Below are 22229 nucleotides of genomic sequence, written 5' to 3'. Positions count from 1 at the left end.
AACAGTTCGTTCTGTTACCCGTTGCCAAGTGTGTTGCTAACGCAGAGGGTAATAGAACTGATTACCAACTGCGTCTAAACCAATCAGATTTCAGTATTTAACATGAAAGTATAATAATATGTGTTTTTACACTTACGATATAGGTATATTATGTCTTAACTGTAAATTTCTAAATATTTCATTTCCACCCTCCTAGTAAATTTACTGCTAAATTTACAAAACGACATGTTTAAACCTACCCTGTAATCTGTACAATATGGCAGTAAATTATTACTAATGAGTTCTCTAAGGAGAAAAGTTTTACAGCAATCATTCTATTAAAGTTTATTTTCTTATAATTCGTAATTTTAGTATTATGTGTGTATTTTGGAAAGATTAGTAGCTTGATGCTGCATGCACATTTCCATGCATACTCATTCCTGTACAATGCTATTATAATAGTACAGCCACTATCTATATCCATCTTGAAAACCGCGGTATTTTTCCGTTGTTATTTTGTCGTAAAATGTGCTAGTATCATAATTATGCATGTTGCTATATAGGATTGAAAAAAACAAACGTTTCTTTTCTAGGGGGTAGGGTGGGGCCAAACTGGGGGATCAAAGTTTTACATAGGAATATACAGAGTAAATCTTTAAAAATCCTCTAAGAAACTTATCAGCCAGGCGATTCCTTATAATTGTTTAGACTTTGGCCCCTGGACGATTCTTAGGCCTCACAAGGGGTTCAGGTTTGATATAGGTTTTATGTCCCATATATAAACAATTGTTTAGGATCTTTTTTAAAAACTACAATACCCAACGTGATATGACTATAAAATCATCCTGTTAAAAAAAATCAAACTGCTTTAGAAGGACCAAATTCACGTCATGATGATGATTAAATGACATTACTCTGGTCAACCATAATCAAATATAATAATAAGGCATACAAAATTTTAAAATGTTCTTGTTGATACAGGCATTTAGCATTCTCAATTCAAATCAACCCCCTCCCCCCCGCCAAAAAAAAATTGTAAAACACTATAAAAATTTTCTATGTTCCAATAGTTTATTAACCTCATCAGCATTTGATAGGATATCAGATACCTTTTCTGGTAACAGAACATTCAGGATTTCTTAAAGTCCTAATTTCAAATCTACCACCAAATTGTACCTGTATTTATCTTTTTAAAACGAAACACAAAAACTCTTGTTAACATGCTCACCTTTATTCAGATACAAAACTTTGCATATCAATTCTTTCACATTTCTTAACCATCTAAACACACCGACACAAGACACACACACAGATTATTAAACACACAAACAATTGCAATATTACAATATTGTAACAGACTCAAAGTTCTTGCAACGCTCGTATCTCTTTTTATCAGACACACACAAAACCTCAGCTCTTTTGTCAGATACAAACTCACAACACAACAAGTCATCACATCCAAACATGTATTGTAAACATGACACGGACATTCCAGATCTAGAACCCTGTACTTGTGTAGTTTTACAGTCTTTGAGTTCCCCATTCACAAACTAGTATACTTGGTCCTCAAAACCTAAGTCAGACCAATCAGTCTCTTATAAGAGTGAGTTGTTATTTGAACTCCAATTTAAAAATTGTTGTATCTATTTCTGCTAACTCCCTATATCATGTCTCCTTCTTGCTTCTCACGAACTGCCTCCTACAAAAAATAAATCAAAGATCATTAGATTAAACTAAAATAATCAACTGGCTACAATTATACATAAAGCAAGAACTATCAGATTTAACTAAAAGAATCAATAAGTAGTATCTCTACAAGCTAACATACATAGTGATATGGAAAATTCAATAACAAAACAACCTTTACGATTGACTTGACTAAATGTAATTAATAAAAGCAGAAAGCATATCAAAATGTCAACATGCACAGTGATAGAAGACTAATTTTAACTATTAACCATTAACTGCCACTTCTATTAACAGTATGAAATGGACGAGACTAAGACCAATGTACTTCGTTCTTCTGTTTTACCTTAAATCTCTCCTCCAGCAAGGAGAACTCTGAGATGAGATCGGTGATAGCGTGAGTTATGGCCTCCTGGGGACTGTAGTCGGATGTGGTCTGAACCCTCAGGACAAACTTGTGCTCCAAGGGGTGGGGGTTCTTGTATCCAGCAAACAGCACCTGAGGGTCTTTTCTGAGCTGGCTGTGCAAAGATTTATAAAACATCAGTTTACAATTTGTCTTTGTGTCAAATACATGTAACTTCAGAAAATGACAGATTTGTTCATGACATGATCCGATATACTTTCTTAACAGTTTAAAAGTCTAGAATAAAATAAATGGTCATGGTTCAGGTTATGGTATGAAATGTAACGAGAGGGGAGAAATAATGACAGACCAGTCCAGGTTTCTAACGTAGGACCTCTGAATCTTCATTCATGTATTCTACCTACTGAGCTATCTTGTGCTGGAAATCAAATTATCTAGTGGCCACCACAGTAACTTATATATTGAAAGTTTGCTTTATATTCACGCTATGGGTGCTTTCCATTCACACTGCCTCGTCCAAACTTATCAAGAAATGGTGACGTCAATGGAACGGTATCAGGAGAAAACGTACCCAAGAGAAAACGTACCCAGGAGAAAACGTACCCAATCTCTAGGGTACGTTTTCTCCTGGAGAAAACGTACCCGGGTACGTTTTCTCCAAGAGAAAACGTACCCTATGAAAATCATAATTATACTACTTAATAGTTTTTAATACTTTTAAATACTATTTTCATTATAAATATACAGAAATGTAAGAGTTTTATACATATATGAATGTAATACTTTATAATTTTAAAGGGGTTGGTCATATTAAATAATTTTCAAAAGCTACTTTTATGCATATTTCAATGCATAGATGTATAGAAATATATTCCTTTTATGAATAATATCTTTATAATAATTGTAGCAACTTTTATTTTAGTACAAAATAATTACCTGTCATAAAGTGTTTCTAATTATCCATTTATCGGTAGCCTTACCAATTTGAGTTTCTCTATGCGAGATCCACTGATTTTAATTATAGTGATAATCAATTAAATACCTAAGCAGTTAATTTATTATTATGTAATATTATGTATTGCCTCCCCGCGCAGGAGGTAGAAATATTCACTCTCCACACATTATACATGTCAGTGGCGTCGGAAGCATATTGACTGTTCAATGTTACATTTCGTAGTAGTTTCCATATATATGAATCAAACAAATATTCAAAAGACTTCAGTAGACTTGGTTTTATTAAGCAACTTTGTTCTATAGATAAAATTAAAAAAAAATGTTAAAAATAACGCGATATCGACTTCTTGACATACTCATCATTTAGTTATCCAAATGAGATTGCAATAAAAACTTATTATTTAACGGTTTCGTTTATGGTGTATTAATTGTCGACTAATTAAACTGCCCAGGCCATGTTCGTGTATGTGTATGTTACAAATTATTGTCTTAATAATTTAAGTACGTGACTATGCATTTAAAAACAACAACAACAAATGATACAAATTTTTATTGTATATTTTATTTTGTTTCATTTAAGAATATCTATGAAAACCATTTTTTTCATAGGGTACGTTTTCTCTTGGAGAAAACGTACCCGGGTACGTTTTCTCCTGGAGAAAACGTACCCTATAAATTGGGTACGTTTTCTCCTGGGTACGTTTTCTCCTGGGTACGTTTTCTCCAGCATTCAATGGAACGGTTGGCATTATCAATATGCTTCAACAACAACAATTGTATCCTAAAACTGATACTTATCTTTATATTTGGTCCAGATATTAAAGTTTCTTGCAGTTTCAATATAATGTAGTAGAACAAATAGGAGTAACAGAAATCCCCGTTTTGTATTTAAAGTTAGGTATAAAAAGTATATGATAAGTTTTACGTCATATTGTTTCCTAATCGGCAATGGTTAAAAGCATTGCCACAATCACTCGCCGATGTCGCACATTCCAGCAATTGGCAATGAAGGCATCATCAACAAATCTGGCAATGCCGGTTTAATGGAAAGCATCCTATGAATGATGTATAACTATAATATTGATAATCAACATAGTGCTTTGCAAATAGTTTATCTATACTTAATCCATACGCAGTAATCATATTCCCTAGGGTATGATCCTCTTTGTTCACAGTGAATATTGCTGCATTTGGTACCTTGGTGTCCTTCTCTATTGTTATTCTACAAAATATTCACACAAAAATTAAAAATATCTTTTAAACTGTTTAAAGCACGTTATTAAACAGACTTGAAACAAATGATCTAAGAAGTTTAAAAAAAAACGTCACCAACGTAAGATGCCCGTGCAATTTAGAACGTTTTATAAAATAAATTGCTCACTTTTTCTCTCCATCAAACAAGAGAAACGATTCAAATGTCGGTGGCGCATTCATCTTTCACAATCTTCCGAGCTGACAAGCATTGGAGGTGTGTTTGATTCGTCTACGATCTCCAATTACTTAAAATTGTCGTATTTTCTGATGAAAGAGTATAGCCAATATTGGAATTTAAAGATATTAACTTTTATACAATTATAATTTTAAAAAAATTAACGATATAATATTTTCTGTTCTCTGATAGTTTTACTACAAAGTATGTGTTTTATACAGACTCTGCTAAGCAATCGAGTAGCCCCTTTTGCAATTTTATTTAGTAAGTTGTACATAATAACGTCGTACCGATATCAATAAACATATTGCTCCCTGATACCTATGATTAGAAAATTATTAAAGTTGATAAATTGTACATTATTAAGATATAATGATCCTTTAATTCAACTCCTTGAGTTTATAGTTTGAATTAATTAATACCATCTTTTGTCGAATGATTTCATGAACAAATTGGCATGCCCCTTTGTTTGTAACCAAAACCTGAAAAGGAAGGCATCAGAAAAAGGCCATAAAACGGTAGGAATTGTTAAGATTGTACCGAATGTTAACTGTCATTTTTGCTTTAAAGTGTTCAGCCGAATATGAGTAAATGATTTATCTTAAAAGTTTTAATGTTCTACATTTTGCAACTTGGAGAAATGCAGATGGATATCATAAAGTTCAACTGATCAAAGGTGCAGATAATCTATTTTGATGCTTATTTATGATTGCTGCACAGGGGCTTATGTAGAAAAATCATCGTTAAAAAAGTCGAAACATCAGAGGAAAATTAACAAAGGAGGACGCCATCTTGGATACCACCTCGCTTCATCAGCTAATTTTTGTTTGCAATAGGAAAGGAGGAATGAGCATATGATTACAATGAAAATCTATGGCAGAACCGGGAATCGGATCCGGAATCCTAGATAGAATGTTCTATCGTTAAAATCTGTTTAAAGATAGAATTCCTCCCATATACTCGCTTCGTAGCAAATAAAAGAATTATATCGCGCTGTATCTCGCCTAAATTTTCATGGTCGCCATGTTAACAGTAAAATTGGAGAAATTCCAAGTGCGATTTCCAACAAAATGGCAGGCAAATTCAAACGTGTATTTTAACAAAATGCCTTGGTACAATTCGTCAAATGGATTCGAATTAGAGTATTCCTGGATGTGACTATTCTTATACATATATGCATGGTATTTAGCGGAAGCCACATTCCACCAAAAGCATTAAATAGAGTACACAGCCAAATGTAGTACGTTTACAGTAATATATGGTTTCTGTCATGTATTACATTTTGTTGTTTTAAATGGTTTTCACTCTCAAAAATCAACTCAACTTTACAATAAAGGGATGAAAAACTTCTGTAATCCAATATTAATTTGAGTTTTATATGTACTTACATGAATTAATTTTAATTATTATTTCATTTTAGGTCACACAATAAAAATGACATAAGACTGGAATGAGAACAATGAGGTGTAGACTTCGGTATCGGTCCGGCTGGACAGCCTTCCTTTTTATATTCACTATCATTGGAGTGATCCTCACCTATAAACAAGTCAACGATGGCGACAGCAAGTCAGACAGACAGAACAAAGAAGAGAGGCACCGCCTCAATGTGGTGGAGATGCGCCAAAAAGTGAAACAAATCGTGAATCCAAATCAGTACTCTGTAAACCAAGACGTCCCGCTTATGGATGAGGATAAGACAGTACGTTTAAGGAGGTTGTTATCGGATCTGTATCCAGACAACTGGGGAACTGCCAAAGACGCGGATGAAATGGCATACGACATTAAAATTCAGTTGTCAGATTTGGGCTATGAGAGTGGGCTCTCTTGCAAAGACATTGATTATATTCGAATCTCACAAGCAATAAAAGTAGGCAGCAAGAAGTACGTAGATCGTGCCATACTACGTCCACAGAATACGGAGGTCGTGATTAAGAGTCAGGGGAATGATCAGGAAACCAAAATCAAATGCATGAAGAGAGTTTACGATGCGGATAAGTGTCACAACATGGGGAACTATCACCTGATGCGGGAGATTCTCCTTCTGTCCATCCTGAAACACCCAGGCATCGTCAATCTGATCGGGTTCTGTATCCGGGGGGACAGCATTAACTACGATATAAAGAAGAAGGGTCTGTTACTGGTGCTAGAGGCGGGGACCCCGGTCACCCCAGGGATCCTGTCATACACACAGTGGGACACTCGCATGAGGGTCAGCATTTTAAGTTTAAAGGGGCATGGTCACGATTTTGGTCAAATTCTATTTTTCTGTATCTATTATTTACAATGCTTTAGTGATGCATTTCTAATGATCAAATGAAATTGAGAGTCAGTTGTAGAGTTATTAGCAAGATACAGGGGCTGGGCTTGCTATTCTTTGTCATGTAAACAAGGCTTGGCCCTGTTTTTGTTTATATAGGTTCAATATACCAGTAAAATCTTGTTTATGCTGATTTGTCTATCTTTTTATTCATTTTTAGCATAAATAAACAGTTCCTAATGTTTAACACATTCATGATAGGTCTAAAACTGGAATTTTCACTTTAACATTTAAAATGTAAACAAAAGTTTTGTTTACATTTACATGTTTACATATAACTCAACAAATGACACTCAAATTTTAGTTGCCTATTAAAATTGCCTCGGAGAAGCATTGTAAATGTTAAATGGAAAAAATTATTTTGACCAAAATTGTGACCATGCCCCTTTGTTTCATTTTTATACCGATATTGAAAAATGTGTGCAAACTGCCAAAGATGAAAAATATTTCATAAATCAAGGGAATCATAATTTGAATATATCATAAAACATAATATGAAATTTTCAATTTGTATGTTCATAAATTTTTAAACAGTTTGTTGTGTTACACAAAGTCATACATAATGGGAATCATAATATAAAATCATTTTGTATGTTTATAAATTTTCCAACAGTTTGCCATTCAGCTGGCGGAGATGTTGAAGTACTTAGAGGAAAGTCCGTTAGGTAGCGTAGAGCTCCTAGGAATAAGAATGGACGATTTTGTCACGACCAGAGAGAACAAACTAAAACTGGTGGACCTCGATGATGTTAACTTGGATGAGAAGACGTGTCAGTCCGATGCTGATTGTAAAATCCCCACTGCGTCATTAGCACGTAAGTTTTTGAAGTTGTCTTTTTAATTTTAGTTTTTTTACTTAGCGCAACAGGACCTTTTTTCCTGCAATTCAAGTGAAAATATTTGCTAGAAATTCAAAAAAAAATTCTAACTGCAGAAAGCACTTTATATATATAAATATGCTCCAGAATACATTACATAATATACTTATACATGTATTTTGAAGAACTGTTATCCTTAAATATAGAATTTTTTTTCCTTCAGACATTTCCTGTGAAAGTGGTCGCTGTAAAGATTGGAATGCTAAAAATAATATGCAGAGGGTGGGAGCCTCGCTGTTCAATGAGCTGTTGAGTAATCCTCCCTCTGCTATATCTCGGGGTATTAATGAACTGAAACAAAGCATTATGCTGCTCAACATCACAGCCAATCAAATCATTCCAAAACTGAAAGGGATGCAGACAGAAACAGGTAAGGCTCTCTTTAAATGTCAGGGGCTTTGAAAAATGTGCAAATTGAGATATCAAATAGAAAAGTATGCCAATATAGAACCCCCCATTATTTGGTATTGTGTATAACATAAATACATTTTATAAAGCCAGTTGTCTATTTAGTCTTTGGTGCTTAGCGAGGTGAGAAAAAACATACAATGAGTAGGGAAAATAACTTATACTAGTATCACAAATCATAGAAGATTCTTTTATCATGTTTTAACCCTGTTTTATTATACATTAGAGTGAATTTTACCCATTAGAGAGTCTCTCTGTATTTATCCTTATCCAATATTCCCTGTACAAACCTTAGCAGGAATGATGCATATTAAATATTTGATTTCTACATGTATATTTACATTGAGTACAATTTGATAATAAATATGATGTTGTTCTTTGTACCCTTAAGCTCAAGTCGGAGTTGGTTACGATGCTAACGAAGGTCAGGGTCATGTTAAGGTTGAGATGGTACAGGAGAGAGTAGAGAGACACCACGCAGATCAGCACCGCCAGGAGAATCAGCACGGCCAGGAGGATCAGCACCGCCAGGAGGAGATCATGGCCAACCGCATCCTACCACAGAAAAAGGTCTCAAGTTTAAGTCTTGTTGTCTGTCCAATAAGAGAATAATAAATGGTGTCAGAGTCACAAAAGGTTCCCGTTCTTTGCTAAGCTTTCATGTCCTATACTTGGGAGGATGTTTTGGGAGATGTTAGGTCTACATATGTCTAGTCATGCATTCTGTCTAGTTTAGATCATTGAAAATATAGGCAGTATAATGTTTTCTCAACACATATGAAGTAATTCATTGACTGCATTGAAATTACAGAGTGGGGACTACCAGAGGATTGAACAGTCCAACTTCCCCGGCCAGTATGACTATACATGCCAGTCGTCGCGTGTCCTGTGGGGATGTGTCATCACCGTCCACAGCCTGGGCGAGGCCAAGAACTTCTGTAATACCGACCCTCAGTGTCGCTCCTTCGTCCTGTTTGCTTCCAATCCTGATGGAGATGGTAAAACTTCATGTCTGTTGATAATCAACTGTACAGTTTGTCACAACTTCATGTCTGTTGAAAATCAACGGTACATTTTATCACAACTTCACTTTTTGTCCTTTCAAACACATGTCTGTAGATAATCCACCGTACGCTTCTTTTTGTGAGTTGTCAGTCACATGTGATGACACATTCAGTTTGTTTTATTCTGTATTCATTGGGGCTTAGAAAGTGTAAATTTCTTTTATGACCTTTGACCTTAACTTATCAGTATATTTTTTTTCTATTTTAAGCCACTACATTTGATACATTTTATTTTTTCAATAATAACTTCTCTGGAACATATTCCAAGAAATGTTATTGAGAATTTAAAGAAATTAAATCCCTTCCTTTCATTGATTTGAATAATATATAGAGTAAAGCAATATTTTCCTGACAATTTAGTCTTGTAATTTAAGAGTAAACTAAGTTTTTGAAAAAGAAAATAGGATTGTAAAGTTTGCTTCTTTAAGAGTTGTTTCCCTTTTTCAAATTCACAGCTCTGATGACGATGGTGGCAAAAAATTCTGGCACTGGGAAACCTCAGCCTAACGTTGGAGCCACACTGTTCATCCGGTCTGCAGCCTCAGTACAGGGGGTTCCAGTAAATGCAGTTAACACCCAGACCACAGCATCTGCGGAGATGATGGTGTCAGAGTGCCGAGCTAGAACGTGGAATGCAAACACAGAGGCCAGAATCTCGAGAGAAAGGCGATTAATGACTCATCTAGGACTCAAAGGTTTTCTCTTCATTTTGAACTTTCTTGAAAAGCAATAGAAAGAAGTTTCCTGAAAATATGTGTTTTAGGAACAAATGTATTTTTATGTTTAATTTGATGATTTCATTAAATTGTGTCAATGCTTACGAATCCATATATTCTCAATGCTGTTAAAAAAGGATATAGTTAGCAACATTCTGAGTAAAACTTTCCATGACTTTTAAAAATCAGGTAGAAAATGATCATGTGGTCGCTCTTTGTTTGTTAGGTGTGTCAGAGGACAATTGGAAACTGAAAGTAAAGATGTCGCGCATCACTAGACACACAGGAGTTGACAAGTTCCAGTTGACCTCTACGGTGGGGGCTCGTTTTGAGGTCGAGCTAGCAAACCTGGAGAAACCGATGAAGAGGGCTGTATTTCTGTATGAGAAAGGACCATCGCAGTACCACATTGCACACTTACTTCAGTATCAACTGGATAGAATCCTGGGTGTAGGGACAAATAAATATCTCTTTCTATTAGATGACAAATTTTATTTTGAACCCTGCTTATATGTAAATGTTCACCTTGTATAAAATATGCAAGTTCAATTTTGATAAGTACAGTCAAACTTCGGAAACTGTTTAAAAACTTTGAGATATCCAAATATTTGATCTGAGTCTCACAATTTGTTTCGCATTTTTTAGCTGTACCAGACTCCCCCCACCGTAGTCTGGCCCCTGACCGTGGCTGATATGGCTGATGTGAGTGGAGATAAAATCTGGGCAGAGACCCTGGGTCCCTTACTGGGGAACAAAGACGAAATCAAAGGTAGGAAACGGTCTGCTGTACTGTTGTTTCTTATCAAAGGCTATTGTATAAATATTAATTGACCATTACCTCTCAAATTTGAACATTTTATCAGGAAATCAAAATAGGAAATAGTCTCTTTATTGTTGTTATTGTAGTTCATAATCATGAGCCCTTAAATATTTAGAGACTATTATCTTTCAAATTTGAACATTTATCAACCTCAAATATTTTAAGTCAATATGTTGCTTGTGATGGAATAGATGTTTGAATAATAAGGGAGATCCAACCCCTAGCACTTTTCTTGTGAAATTAACGAGAGAAGGAGTGGATGGCACTGTTTGACTCTAGGGTTTGTCTTAGAGAGACTTGACTCTAGAACGCTCAACTTTTCATTACTCTGAGTAGTGTGAATGAATATTGGCTTATGTTCATTCTTTAAAATTAATAATGACGTGCAAGATAATCGTTTTATAATGGTTTTTGTCCTTAAACAGGGTGCAATGGAAATTTTTTTTAAAGATGATTTCATATAATTATAGATTATTGATTTTGTATAAACATAGTACATTCAAAATACTTACGCTGCATTTACAAATATCACACTTCATCTATAATGTTCTTTTACATTTTATTGTAAACTGTAATCTCTGAAGGTCTTATTGTAACAATATTAATTACACAGTATCCACTTGTTGATAACAACTTCTATGCTAATCTCTATTTCATTCATCTCTTTACATATCCATTGTTTCCAATGCATTTGCACATATGTGTATCTACCTAGAACTATCCTATTGAATTTGTTTTTATTTCACTATGAATACATTTATCTCACTGTATGTTTTATTTTCTCTTCAATACATTTACAGTGAAACATGGTTATAGCGGACAAGCTTCTAATGAATTGACACTTACAGAGAAGTGATTTTCATTCCCTGTAACTTCATTACATGTTGTAAACTTGAAGGATATAACAAATTATGCTCAAACGAAGCGACACCATCTCATTCATCTATTTTGAATTCACACATCCTGGTGTCTCATTACATATACAATTATCTCGCTGTATCTCTCATTGCTTCCATATCATTAACAGGTCTTCTGACATTTCCTGTTCCTTCCAATGTGAAGGCTGAAAATTTCACCTTAGTAAACAAAACCAGTATTGCTAACAATGTGACACACTTCAACAAGTCAGAAAAATCACAGTTAGAACACGTTTTCTTGAGGACGCTATGTAAATCTGGTCTGAAACAGCTAGTAACAAATAAAGGTAGGAGGAGTTTGCTACAGTGGGCATGATTCCTAGGCATATGTAGGCATGAATCCTAGGCATATGTGGGCATGATCCCCTTGTGTGGACATGCTCCCTAGGCATGTGTTGGGACGTGTGATCCCTTGATCCCTGGGGTCTTGGTAAAAGTCATTTACTAACTAGCATGTCTGTCAAACTTACTATACATAGTGACTAACATCATTCATGTAGATTCATAACAGCAGCTGGTCCATAATTGACAGGTTATCAGGTCGGAGCCATGGTCAGTGTTTTGTTACAGCAATCCCAGACATAAGTGGAGATTCCCCTCTTTCCCTTAGGTACAGCGGTATTTGCATAGGATTCGGTAGCTGCCTTAATCATCTAAATAGTGTTGACTTTAGGTCAGTTCAAGGAATGGGGGAAATGAACAGGATGAAAAATATGCTATGTTTTCATAAATAACTGTTAAGAATGCTTCTTCCTTTTAGATTGAGCGTCGTTTTCAGAGAGTGAATGACTGATCAGCTGGCGGTGACCAATCAGTCCCCCCCCCCCCCCCCCCCCCACCCCACACCCACTAACACAGGGGTCCGCACTGCATGGCTTTATTGACTGATGCATGACTATATTGCCACTCTGTAGGTCTTCTAACTACCTCCATGCCCCGAGTGATCCAGGAGGGCGAGCTACAGATCAAGAGGCGCAGTAGCATGACCAAGGAAGTCGTCCAGTTCTCCCGCACCCAGAAAATGCAGCTAGAATACACATTTCTTTGGTTCCTTGCTAAAGTTGCTTTAGAAAAGGACACCCATTATGGGTACAAAGGTCAGTGGATTTAAAGAAAGGGATTGTACAGGTGTTTTACACATCAGAGTATCACGGTAAGAGCAGCTCCCTGTGATCTGTTTGTACATTTACAGGCTGATACTATGTATAATTTAATGATTTATTGTATATTAAAGATATTTTTTCTGCAACTAAAATCAGATAATAAGGCCTTATATTAAAAATGGACAACATTTAAATGTAATGTCAAACAGATTAGTACTTTTTCCATATGCGTTGTATTGTAACTTAGGCAGGCAAGTCATGTTATATGATATTGGGGAGTTTGTTTAGCCAATCAAATGAGGCATCTAAAATATTGAATCCCCACAAAGTTTGTATTTGTGGGTAACTGCAGGTATATGTACTACTAGTATGTCAAAGGGCAAGTAATGGCTTCTGTCCCTTCGTTTCTCAACCGACATTGTATGCCCCATTATACCTTGATTTATCCCTATTGTAGACAAGAGATTTATCTGATAAATGTCATAGTAAGCAAGGTATGGTTGACTATATAGGACAGGCTGTCATGTGATCCTGCATGCCATAGTTGGGCAGATATTCAATGCATTCAGGCATGACCAGTACTAACAAGATTTGTGTATACAGGTTTTATCTGTGATGTTAGGATTATAACTTATTTGTACCATGTTTTAGCCATGCATGGGGAAGGTGTGTTATATGAGATCTGAATTTTTTAAATCAAAATATTTACATGCCTCCATACATATTACTATTTATAAAATTCTTTAAATTTAAGTTAAAGATATTACATAATGTATAATTGCTATTTAATTAATGTGAAGAAGAAGTTTATATGTATACATCTAAAGCAAAAACTTTGGTTTCATTGATATTCATTGGACATCAATTTTGATGATTTTAGTCATGATGAAAGTTTTAATGATACTTAAATTTGTGGCCAATGATCTTACCAAAACAGTATGTTATTAAAAAATTGCATTTGTATGAACATTTTTCATAAAGATATCCATGAAAATTTGCAATCAATGAATATTGATGAAACCCCAGTAATATGTGCATACATCTGTACAGCTTTGATGATGTTGTACTCAAATCTGCACAGCTTTGATGATGTTGTATTCAAATCTGCACAGCCTTGATGATGTTTACACATGTTGTTTAGGACACTTTATCCACTTCATGGCCGACGGAGCGTTCCAGGACCTGAATATTAACCTGCTCGGCTACTTCAACAACTGCCAATTCCCGAACGTGGTCTACAAAGCTCTCACCTGCTTCAAGTGTTCATCTAAAGGCTCCCAGATCTGTTCCCTGGGTCATGAGGTGAGTGAGTTGCTATCTGTAATACTCGAGGAGTGAGTTAGACAAAGTACTGCTCTCTGTAATACTCAAGGAGTGAGTTAGACAAAGTACTGCTCTCTGTAATACTCAAGGAGTGAGTTAGACAAAGTACTGCTATCTGTAATACTCAAGGAGTGAGTTAGACAAAGTACTGCTCTCTGTAATACTCAAGGAGTGAGTTTGACAAAGTACTGCTCTCTGTAATACTCGAGGAGTGAGTTAGACAAAGTACTGCTATCTGTAATACTCAAGGAGTGAGTTAGACAAAGTACTGCTATCTGTAATACTCAAGGAGTGAGTTAGACAAAGTACTGTTCTCTGTAATACTCGAGGAGTGAGTTAGACAAAGTACTGCTATCTGTAATACTTGAGGAGTAATTAGACAAAGTACTGCTCAAGGAGTGATACTGCTTGAGTAATACTCAAGGAGTGAGTTAGACAAAGTACTGCTCTCTGTAATACTCAAGGAGTGAGTTAGACAAAGTACTGCTATCTGTAATACTTGAGGAGTAATTAGACAAAGTACTGCTCAAGGAGTGATACTGCTTGAGTAATACTCAAGGAGTGAGTTAGACAAAGTACTGCTCTCTGTAATACTCAAGGAGTGAGTTAGACAAAGTACTGCTATATGTAATACTCAAGGAGTGAGTTAGACAAAGTACTGCTATCTGTAATACTCAAGGAGTGAGTTAGACAAAGTACTGCTCTCTGTAATACTCAAGGAGTGAGTTAGACAAAGTACTGCTATCTGTAATACTCAAGGGATCTCTGGGTCATGAGGTGAGTGAGTTTGGCAAAGTACTGCTCTCTGTTATACTCAAGGAGTGAGTTAGACAAAGTACTGCTATCTGTAATACTCAAGGAGTGAGTTAGACAAAGTACTGCTATCTGTAATACTCAAGGAGTGAGTTAGACAAAGTACTGCTCTCTGTAATACTCGAGGAGTGAGTTAGACAAAGTACTGCTCTCTGTAATACTCAAGGAGTGAGTTAGACAAAGTACTGCTATCTGTAATACTCGAGGAGTGAGTTAGACAAAGTACTGCTCTCTGTAATACTCGAGGAGTGAGTTAGACAAAGTACTGCTCTCTGTAATACTCAAGGAGTGAGTTAGACAAAGTACTGCTCTCTGTAATACTCGAGGAGTGAGTTAATCAAAGTACTGCTATCTGTAATACTCGAGGAGTGAGTTAATCAAAGTACTGCTATCTGTAATATTCGAGGAGTGAGTTAGACAAAGTACTGCTCTCTGTAATACTCAAGGAGTGAGTTAGACAAAGTACTGCTCTCTGTTATACTCGAGGAGTGAGTTAGACAAAGTACTGCTCTCTGTAATACTCAAGGAGTGAGTTAGACAAAGTACTGTTCTCTGTAATACTCGAGGAGTGAGTTAGACAAAGTACTGCTATCTGTAATACTTGAGGAGTAATTAGACAAAGTACTGCTCAAGGAGTGATACTGCTTGAGTAATACTCAAGGAGTGAGTTAGACAAAGTACTGCTCTCTGTAATACTCAAGGAGTGAGTTAGACAAAGTACTGCTATCTGTAATACTTGAGGAGTAATTAGACAAAGTACTGCTCAAGGAGTGATACTGCTTGAGTAATACTCAAGGAGTGAGTTAGACAAAGTACTGCTCTCTGTAATACTCAAGGAGTGAGTTAGACAAAGTACTGCTCTCTGTAATACTCAAGGAGTGAGTTAGACAAAGTACTGCTCTCTGTAATACTCAAGGAGTGAGTTAGACAAAGTACTGCTCTCTGTAATACTCGAGGAGTGAGTTAGACAAAGTACTGCTCTCTGTAATACTCGAGGAGTGAGTTAGACAAAGTACTGCTTTCTGTAATACTCGAGGAGTGAGTTAGACAAAGTACTGCTCTCTGTAATACTCGAGGAGTGAGTTAGACAAAGTACTGCTCTCTGTAATACTCAAGGAGTGAGTTAGACAAAGTACTGCTCTCTGTAATACTCAAGGAGTGAGTTAGACAAAGTACTGCTCTCTGTAATACTTGAGGAGTGAGTTAGACAAAGTACTGCTATCTGTAATACTCAAAGGGATCTCTGGGTCATGAGGTGAGTGAGTTTGGCAGAGTACTGCTCTCTGTAATACTCTGGTACTCAAAGGGATCTCTGGATCATGAGTTGGGTAATTTAAGCAGAGTTTAGGACCTTCTTTTTGTGAATAAGGCTGTCTGAAGTTAGTTCTATGTTTAACATCACCTGCACATGCAGGTTCAGGAGGAATAGTCTTTTGTAAAAACAAACCCCCCTAGCCCTATTTTCAATATTATCCCTTCTTGTTTGGTTTCACTTTTTGCAACTAAAGTATTTGTTTTAAAATACAAAATATTTAGGTCACATTATGAAGTCTATGATATGTATTAGGGATACTCGGATTTTCTATAACTGACAGGGCAGATCATTAAACAGGTATAGTCAGCACTTGAACTACTTTAAATGAAAAAAAAGTACATGTATCTTGTTTAAAATGTTGTTTGTTCAAACTTTGTTGCCCTCCCTTGCAGGTTTTGTAGTATTTTTATTACTTTAAATTTGAAAAGTACATTTGTCTTGTTTGAAGATTTTGTCTGTTCAGACTTATTGCCCTCCCTTGCAGATTTTGTATTTTGAAGGTGACTTTAAATAATATAGAATTAACTTAGGACAGCTCACTATTTTCTCTCCTTTTTTGCAGGCGATGCAGAGAATCCTGAGTCATGGTTTTACTAATCGAGACATCAAGATTCAGGACTTGACCCCTAATGAACTGTCGACAATCATTAACGACGCCGCGACCTCCGTCATGAGCATTGTTGATACCTGTATCAAGAACTTTGGTCGGGACAAAGTGTTGTACTAGTAGTGGATAGTTACTTTTTAGTGGGATGCATTGATTTGTCATAAAGTTTTCAATGTTGAGCAATTTATGATATTGTTATAAGCAGATTATTTTATTCGAGACTTTGGCAAAGAAACATTTTTGACTCTGATTAAGAATTTCTTTGATTGGATCTAAGAGCTTTGTTTCATTCAAGCTGTGATTCAAATACATCACATGTTGAGAGTATTAAAAAATAGCTCCACCCCCACACCCCACCCCCCAGATCCAACCAACTTACTGTGGAATCATTAGAATTCGTGGTGGCTCAATTTTCGTGGTATTCATGGGTAGCCCTTGCCCATGAATTTACATCCTCAACAAACTAAGTATAAAAGATTTAGTTTACCTACTGAAACTGAAACTGACGCATCCACGAAAAATACATCCCCACGAATAAGCAAAAAAAAAACATAGTCCACAAAAATTGGCCCCTACGAAATTTAATGATTTAACAGTATATGATTCTTGTAGCATGTAGTAATGGCAATTTCACTTTGTTTACCTACAGTATTGAAGTTCTTAGGCAAATTCCTTGTATTTATTTTCATATTTAAGCACTAGAAAGACACAATCAATTTTACATAGATCTTTATTAAGTGTGGTGTACATATGTTACCTGGTAGACTAAGTGAAGGCTTCAGCAAGGAACAGTAGTCTACAGTATAAGTCCCTTGTTGTTTATATTGATATTTTTAGTCCCTTTCTTTACCTCTTTGTCTGATATTTTATCATTGACCCATAAAAGCCCTGCACACTGTGGGATGATCTCTAGGTACTGTCACTTGTGGTTTGTAAAGTAAATTTTGTAGAGCACAATGGAAGTCCAGTAAGTTAACCAATGTACAATGACCTCAGAATCTGCCTTAAGTGATTGTCACACATATCTTTTTTTAAGGGGGTGGGTAGGACCAGTGAGTAGAATAACACTGGTCAGAATTGGCAATATAAGACCAGGTGTAGACTAGGTGTATATGTGGGTATTTGTTAGGTGTTCAGTATTCATATTGTACATTTTAAGAATTTCTTCTATCATTAGTTTTAGAAAATCCAGATGTTTGTCTAGCTATTTTATGGATATTTTTTATGCATAGACTAATTCATACTTTTACAACGGATTATGAATTAAAGACATATGGTTATGACATTTAATATGCTTTTTATATTTCAATGTCTTCATGCATGTAAGTTACATGTACCACTATATGAACTGAAAAACTTTCTTTTCTATGTTATAATGTTGTAACTGAATCTTGTATTCTCTGTTGAATGATGCATTCTGTGAAAATTTCTTAATTATTATATCATTGATTACATCTGACCCATACTATTACATCACTAAGGTTGTAACTTATCTGTGATATAGATCTCATTGTTTTATGTTAGAAGTTATTTTCACAACTTCCTTTTGAACCTGAAATCCATATATACTACTGTCTTCTAATTTATACATATTTTTGATTTTATTAGAAAAGAATTCTTAGATTATAGATTATTATGCAATGAAACGTGTAAAGATATCTCTGATTGAAATTCGCTTATAATTTTTATACATGTATGCGCAAAAGAATCCTTTCTATTAGGTTTGCAGATTTCACTACAAATGTTAGGACAAAATGGATACAATCTTGGATTGTTTATGTCTGTATAACTATAGTTATGTTTGTATAACTATAGTTATGTTTGTATAACTATAGTTATGTTTGTGTAACTTTGGTTATGTCTGTGTAACTTTGGTTATGTTTGTATAACTTTGGTTATGTTTGTATAACTTTGGTTATGTTTGTATAACTTTGGTTATGTCTGTGTAACTATAGTTATGTTTGTGTAACTTTGGTTATGTCTACATTACTATGGTTATGTCTGTGTAACTTTGGTTATGTCTGTGTAACTATAGTTATGTTTGTATAACTTTGGTTATGTCTACATTACTTTGGTTATGTTTGTATAACTTTGGTTATGTCTGTGTAACTATAGTTATGTTTGTATAACTTTGGTTATGTCTGTGTACCTATAGTTATGTTTGTGTAACTTTGGTCATGTCTGTGTAACTATAGTTATGTTTGTGTAACTTTGGTTATGTCTACATTACTTTAGTTATGTTTGTATTACTTTGGTCATGTCTGTGTAACTATAGTTATGTTTGTGTAACTTTGGTTATGTCTACATTACTTTAGTTATGTTTGTATAACTTTGGTTATGTCTGTGTAACTATAGTTATGTCTGTATAACTATAGTTATGTTTGTGTAACTTTGGTTATGTCTACATTACTTTGGTTATGTCTGTATAACTATAGTTATGTCTGTATAACTATAGTTATGTTTGTATAACTTTGGTCATGTCTTTATAACTTTGGTTATGTCTACATTACTTTTCTACATTATTTTGGATTTGTCTCCATTACTTCTGTTATGACTACATTTTGTTTGTTTACATCTACCTGTACATTACTATGGATATGCTTACTTTACATTGAGTAATGGCCACCCTTCCTCTGTGTTGTGTGTCTACATGTCATCCAGTGTGTGGGGGAGCTCTGTTTTCGTCTGCGGGAGTTCTCGATGGTTCTCTCTGATTCTCCATTCCTCCTGTCAGACCAGTCTCTAAGATTCCACTTCACGTACATGTGTTCACTTGTTCATGTTCAGAGGAATGTCAGTGTTTGTGTTATAACAGGTTCATGATCAAATTAACTGTTCTAACTACTTCATCATCAATTTAGATATTGTTCTGTTATCCGTGGTTTATGATCAAATTACAGACTGTCTATTTAGCTTTGTTCTTGTTATTGATCAAATTTGAAAGCATAATAAGCTGATCATCCCAATACCGCTGTAATAGATATGGATATGCCGATATGTTCAGACTCGCGGTCTTCTTTAAAGTCACCATGTATGCTTCTTCATTGGGTAACACCAGGTCTTCATTATTAACAGAGAAACATTTGTTCACTGTTGCTGGTTGTGATGAATAATACCCCTCTCTCTCTCTCTCTCCTCTCTCTCTCTTCTCTCTCTCTCTGAAGTACCTGTCTTCTTTAAAGTAACACTCTAGAATTTTGCATGCTAAATCCAACCAGAATTAAAGGATCAATGGCACATGTTAGGCCAGATATACTTGTATACACTTGTACATGGTCAATTCTGATATACCGGTATACCTGATACTAATAATCATGTATGGTTCATTTTCAGTATTGTAACAATTTACCACATATCAATGTATATTGTAATTTGTATTTCAATAATTTATGTAGAAAGTATTTTATGTAAATATATACAGTCATGAAGACCAGTATTTAGTTGACATTTTACTACACTATCCTGATAGAAAACTATATTTTAAAAGTCTTGTATTATTGAGTTACACACCTTTAACACACTTAGTTAGATGCATTAATACAAATGTATGTTGGAAAACTGTTTGTAAAAGTTTTGATTTCACCCAGTTACTTCCCAAAGACAAATTTTATGGCTTGAAGAGGCCCAATTTAGATCTTTTCCATAGATTTGTTAACAAACTACACAAAATTATTAAGTTTAATTACTTTTAATTTTTAAAAAATAGTCAGTAGAGAAATTTCACATTGGGGCTCCATAAATTAACTGTGGATCTTTGAATTAACCATTGAATGATTTTTTTGTACTGATGAATTTCAAATGTTCATCTTTTGTTTTCAAAATTTCTGTGTCAATGAAAATTAAGAACAGTCAGTTTCCTCAGGCCATCCTTAAAAAAATGTTTTTTGGAATTGCCGCCTGGAGGTTTCTACACCAAGGAGGGAGGGAATTTTTGTTTTGTTTTGTTAAAATTTGTAAAAATAAACTTATCAGCGAGGGGTATTTCAGTAAGGCAGGAGGCCATTCCAAACAAACAATATTTTTTTTTTGGCATCTGGTGTAGTTAATCTATGGGTGGACCTTTCATGTCAACTCTCTGCTTTTTGACTCCAACTTCCTTTCTGTTGTCTTACCGGCTACTGAAACCAAAACCACCTTCATCATTTATAATGGAAGTTTGTGAAAGCAACAAATCGTCGTTTCAATGATGATGAAAAAATCAAATTCAAGTTTGTTTGGGGAGTTTGTCACTCATGTTTGGTTTGGCACATGTTTGTCAGTTTTTTGTTCTAGATACTGCACCAATAATTTAGAAACACTCTTCTGTTGGAGACAGTACTTTTTGATTTTTAATCATGAATGAAAAAAATATTATGAATCAAATCTGACCATTTTCTGTCACTGATGCTATGGGAAGTGTTCTATGTATTTATTGATAGTTTATTCCTTTGTATCAAAACTTATGCACACCAATAATCCATTCAATTTTCTATTGTTTTCTATTTATAAGCTTTTGTTTTTATAATAAAAGTTATTATTAATAGAATTTAACGTTACTGCCTCTTGTTTTATGTTGAATTCATTCAGCTTACCAAATTATTGAGGGAGTGGAGATTACCATAATAATTGCTTGATTCTTGTATTTGGGTTTGATGTTGATATCCTTTTAGACAGCCAAGGGTGTTAGCAGGGTTAATATTTCTCTCTTCATACAATCTTCCGAGTGTTGATCAACACTCTAGGCTTAGTTAGGGTGGACGGCCCAAAAGGAGGGTCATGACCTTTTACCTCTATATTGCTTTGTAGTGCATTGATATAGACCATTATTGATAGGTCCCTGCTCTGTGGTCATCCAATAGTCATAAGTCTCTCCATAATGTGTAACATCACTTGTCCGAAGCATTTGCCCTTCCCCCTTGCCTTAATTGGCTCACACTAGTGCTTCACCAAGAGTGCCTTTTCATGCAGGATCTAAAGGAACCATGAATAGTGACCTTGAATAAATTTTCATGTTAAGGTTAAGGTCATGGAAGACCCTCATGTAAAAATCCATGTCTTGATTTATTTAGGTTAAGGTCATAGCAGACCATCATTTAAAATCCATGTCTGGGTTTATTTAGGTTAAGGTCATAGCAGACCATCATTTAAAATCCATGTCTGGGTTTTTAGCTCACCTGAGCTAAAAGCTCAAGTGAGCTATTCTGATCACATTTTGTCTGTCGTCCGTCTGTCCGTAAGCTTGTCACATTTTCAACATCTTCTCAAAAACTACTGGGCCAATTTCAACCAAACTTGGCACAAATCATTCTTAGGCAAAGGGGATTCAAAGTTGTGAAAATTAAGGGTCACACCCGTTTTCAAGGGGAGATAATTAAAAATTAATGAAAAATTTCGAGAGATTTTCAAAAATCTTCTTCTCAAGAACCATAAAGCCAGGAAAGCTTAAACTTGTGTGGAAGCATCCTCAGGTAGTGTAGATTCAAAGTTGTGAAAATCATGACCCCCGGCGGTAGGGTGGGGCCACAATAGGGGGTCGAAGTTCTACATATGAATA

At 35.2% G+C, this 22229-nt stretch overlaps 2 protein-coding genes across 3 annotated transcripts; one reads left to right on the top strand and one right to left on the bottom strand.

Moving 5' to 3' along the window:
- Window positions 1–1178: 1178 nt before the first annotated feature.
- Window positions 1179–4522, bottom strand: LOC105338495 (DNA-directed RNA polymerase II subunit RPB11-a). Its single transcript, XM_011443645.4, has 4 exons — window positions 4368–4522; window positions 4119–4208; window positions 2012–2186; window positions 1179–1678 (listed from the first exon to the last, which is right to left on the bottom strand). Exons 1-4 carry the CDS (start codon window positions 4418–4420, stop codon window positions 1640–1642), a joined length of 357 nt encoding a protein of 118 aa, XP_011441947.1. The 5' UTR covers window positions 4421–4522; the 3' UTR covers window positions 1179–1639.
- Window positions 4523–4852: 330 nt separating this feature from the next.
- LOC105338496 (uncharacterized) lies at window positions 4853–21221 on the top strand. Of its 2 annotated transcripts, none has more exons than XM_011443646.4 (12): window positions 4853–4933; window positions 5836–6624; window positions 7346–7547; window positions 7774–7980; window positions 8410–8588; window positions 8830–9016; window positions 9538–9777; window positions 10025–10248; window positions 10444–10567; window positions 12450–12632; window positions 13780–13940; window positions 16652–21221. In XM_011443646.4, the coding sequence occupies exons 2-12, from the start codon at window positions 5866–5868 to the stop codon at window positions 16814–16816; spliced, it is 2631 nt and encodes an 876-aa protein (XP_011441948.3). In that variant the 5' UTR covers window positions 4853–4933; window positions 5836–5865; the 3' UTR covers window positions 16817–21221. The 2 variants fall into 2 exon arrangements, with proteins under 2 accessions (XP_011441948.3, XP_011441949.3); XM_011443647.4 differs by lacking the exon at window positions 12450–12632 and adding an exon at window positions 11646–11822.
- The last annotated feature ends 1008 nt before the right edge of the window (window positions 21222–22229 follow it).

This window comes from Magallana gigas, chromosome 3 (assembly GCF_963853765.1).
Source record: "Magallana gigas chromosome 3, xbMagGiga1.1, whole genome shotgun sequence".
Lineage (NCBI taxonomy): Eukaryota > Metazoa > Mollusca > Bivalvia > Ostreida > Ostreidae > Magallana > Magallana gigas.
The sequence above is the reverse complement of the archived record's forward strand: the minus strand, read 5'-3'. Positions and strand labels throughout refer to the sequence as shown.